The 2,500-nt window shown below is 41.4% G+C and overlaps 1 protein-coding gene across 1 annotated transcript; it reads left to right on the plus strand.

Annotated features, from left to right (window-relative positions):
* The first annotated feature begins 444 nt into the window (after positions 1-444).
* On the plus strand, positions 445-2,131 carry LOC138025281 (uncharacterized). The gene has a single exon (XM_068872515.1). It carries the CDS (start codon positions 570-572, stop codon positions 1,698-1,700), a length of 1,131 nt encoding a protein of 376 aa, XP_068728616.1. The 5' UTR covers positions 445-569; the 3' UTR covers positions 1,701-2,131.
* Positions 2,132-2,500: the final 369 nt, after the last annotated feature.

The raw sequence follows: 2,500 nt of genomic DNA on the forward strand, positions 1-2,500 counted from the left end.
CGAACAATTAGCTTACTCTTTGTCATGCGTTACTTTTGAGTCATGTAATGGATTCCGTTGACCATCGTCACTTTCACCGTGGGATAAAACCAAGCAAAATAGAGAGATAAAAGTTAGAAATCCACTCATACAGGTACACCACATTTTTCTTCGAGTCCAAACAAAAGTAAGGCTTGGCCCGTAAGCCGGAAGTGCAGGATGGTGCTTTCCTTACATAGGCACGCAGCACGTGCAGATATAATATAGATGAGGTAACTTTTCACGTGCATGTTTTTATATTCCCTATGAGGATTTATGGCTTTCTACAGAAATGCGTGAATCACTGTGGACGCCGAGGAGAGGCGTCAAGGGACTTGAAAAACAAAGAAAGAGCGTGGATTAAAAAGGAAATGCAGTCGATTTTACAAGTCTTTCGGAATGTGCTTTTATGATGAAACTGGTGTAAAAATGTGGAATGTACGTATGCTCATAAAAAAGTGTCAAATCACAGAGAAAAATTTGCATTTCTCATTTTACTTATTTTCGCCAGTATCGTTGCTGCACGTTGCAGTCTCGAGGTCTTCGTTGTAATGGAGAGGTTCAGCTTTTTGAGACCAAATGAAGAAGTTCCAGGTGGTCAAATTGTCAACGAAATGAAAGAAGGATTGAATAATTTGATATCTAAACTATCCTCTATCGGCCTCAGCGTACACGTGCTTCAAAATCGCGCTGTAGTGACGGAGAGAAACGAGCTCAGAACATTCAAAGTTCTCGACGGAGATGCCGCATTACAGTTTGTAAACCAACCTCAGCACGCCGACAAGATTATTTGCTTCAATTCGGAGCGTTTTTACTGCCATACTGAGTACCTTGTTCTCAGAAGTCAATTCTTCCGAGCTTTGCTCAATGGCGTCTACCGTGAAACCACTATGGACGTAATTTCCATTCATCTCCCAGCCCCAGGGAACGTTGAACCCATTTTACACTTCTTGTACTCGGGCATAGCGGATGGCGTACTGTTCGCACCAAGTGAAATCTTCAACACTATACAAAACGCGAACTTTTTGGGCGTGAACGAGTTGTTGGAACAAGCGGCAGCGCATTTCGCCACCATTTGGAAAGTGTTGGCTGCTTCTCCGCTGTTTCGACGGGGTATCATTGATTCGGAGTTTGTCGCTCTTGCTCTAGAACTGGGAACAAAAAATAACACTTTCAGTGATGGGGACAAGCTTAGAATTGTCGTTCTCTGGGATGAAGAGGAAGATCTCGAAGGTAATTTCCCACAATCTACACGTCTTCTGACAGAGCACAAATGCTTGGAGAATGCCAAAATTTCAGATTTGGAATGGGCCTTGGATAAGAAACCGCAACTTTTCTGTTCGTTTCAGCAATCTGCGTTTCGCGTGGTGTACCAACGAGCTATAAAAGACTCCACGCGAGTCCACGAGAAAATACGCGGGCACGAGGACAAGATAACAGCACTCAATCAATGCGTGCGCACCCTAACCAGGCAACTCGAAGAAGTCCGTTGTAACAGATGTCGGTTGTTTCTTCCAAGAGTGGCCCTGAAAACCAGAACCTGCATAGTAATGCGTCATCTTGGAGAGTATAAGGTGAACAAGGGATGGAGCTGTTGTGGACAGCTCATAAAGCGAAGCAAGGGATGCAAGCCTGTTAGTTTATCAAAGCACAGCATGACATTGTATTCCAGGTCAAGATGAACGACAGATCTGCTTTGGTTCCACTTCCGGTTCAATGATATCACTATGACTACACGACCCGTTTACAAATCACTCGCCGAGAGATCAACAAGTTCAGTGACTGCAAACATGAAAAAAACGGACAAAATTTCACGACATTTAAACCACTATATACATTTTTACTTAATTCTCTACTCAAGTAAGTCGAATTGGTCCCACAAACAGCATTTGTATCATACTTGGTTTTTATTTTCAGAATATCATAGCACATAAGGGAATTTTCCATTCTTATAAACACAGAAATAATATTGCTTTGAAAATATTTCTCTTCCTGTTTTAGAAAAGTAGAACACAAATAAGTGGTTTTTTTTACAAGAGGTAGATCTTATTGTACACATACAGCTTGGAATTTTTAATTTTGAGATTTCTTTGAATGAATTTTTTTAAAACACGTTTTTGAGTGAGTGTGATGAATGATCTCTTTGTCTTTAACCCTCTCCATGTTCAAACCAAAAGACATTGTACATAAATGAATAAACTGTGAGGCCTTGAGAACTGAGTTGAGGTGCCTTTGAAACTTTAATCCAAGTTTTGGCCGATCTACGGCATCAGGGATGAAGCTTTCATTAAAGTTTTCAAAACCAACTCAAGGCCTTACACAGTCTCTTCATTTATCTAAATATGCTGCTAAAGGGCAACATCAAACATCAAAAGGTATTGTCTTTGCCTTTCATAACAGCAAGGTAACACTTGACATCATTTTGGCTGGTTTAGGCCTATTTGCGCACCGGTGGCTCAGTTGGTTGAGCACCGGGCTGTCA

Source organism: Montipora capricornis, chromosome 12 (genome assembly GCF_036669925.1).
Source record: "Montipora capricornis isolate CH-2021 chromosome 12, ASM3666992v2, whole genome shotgun sequence".
Taxonomy (NCBI): domain Eukaryota; kingdom Metazoa; phylum Cnidaria; class Anthozoa; order Scleractinia; family Acroporidae; genus Montipora; species Montipora capricornis.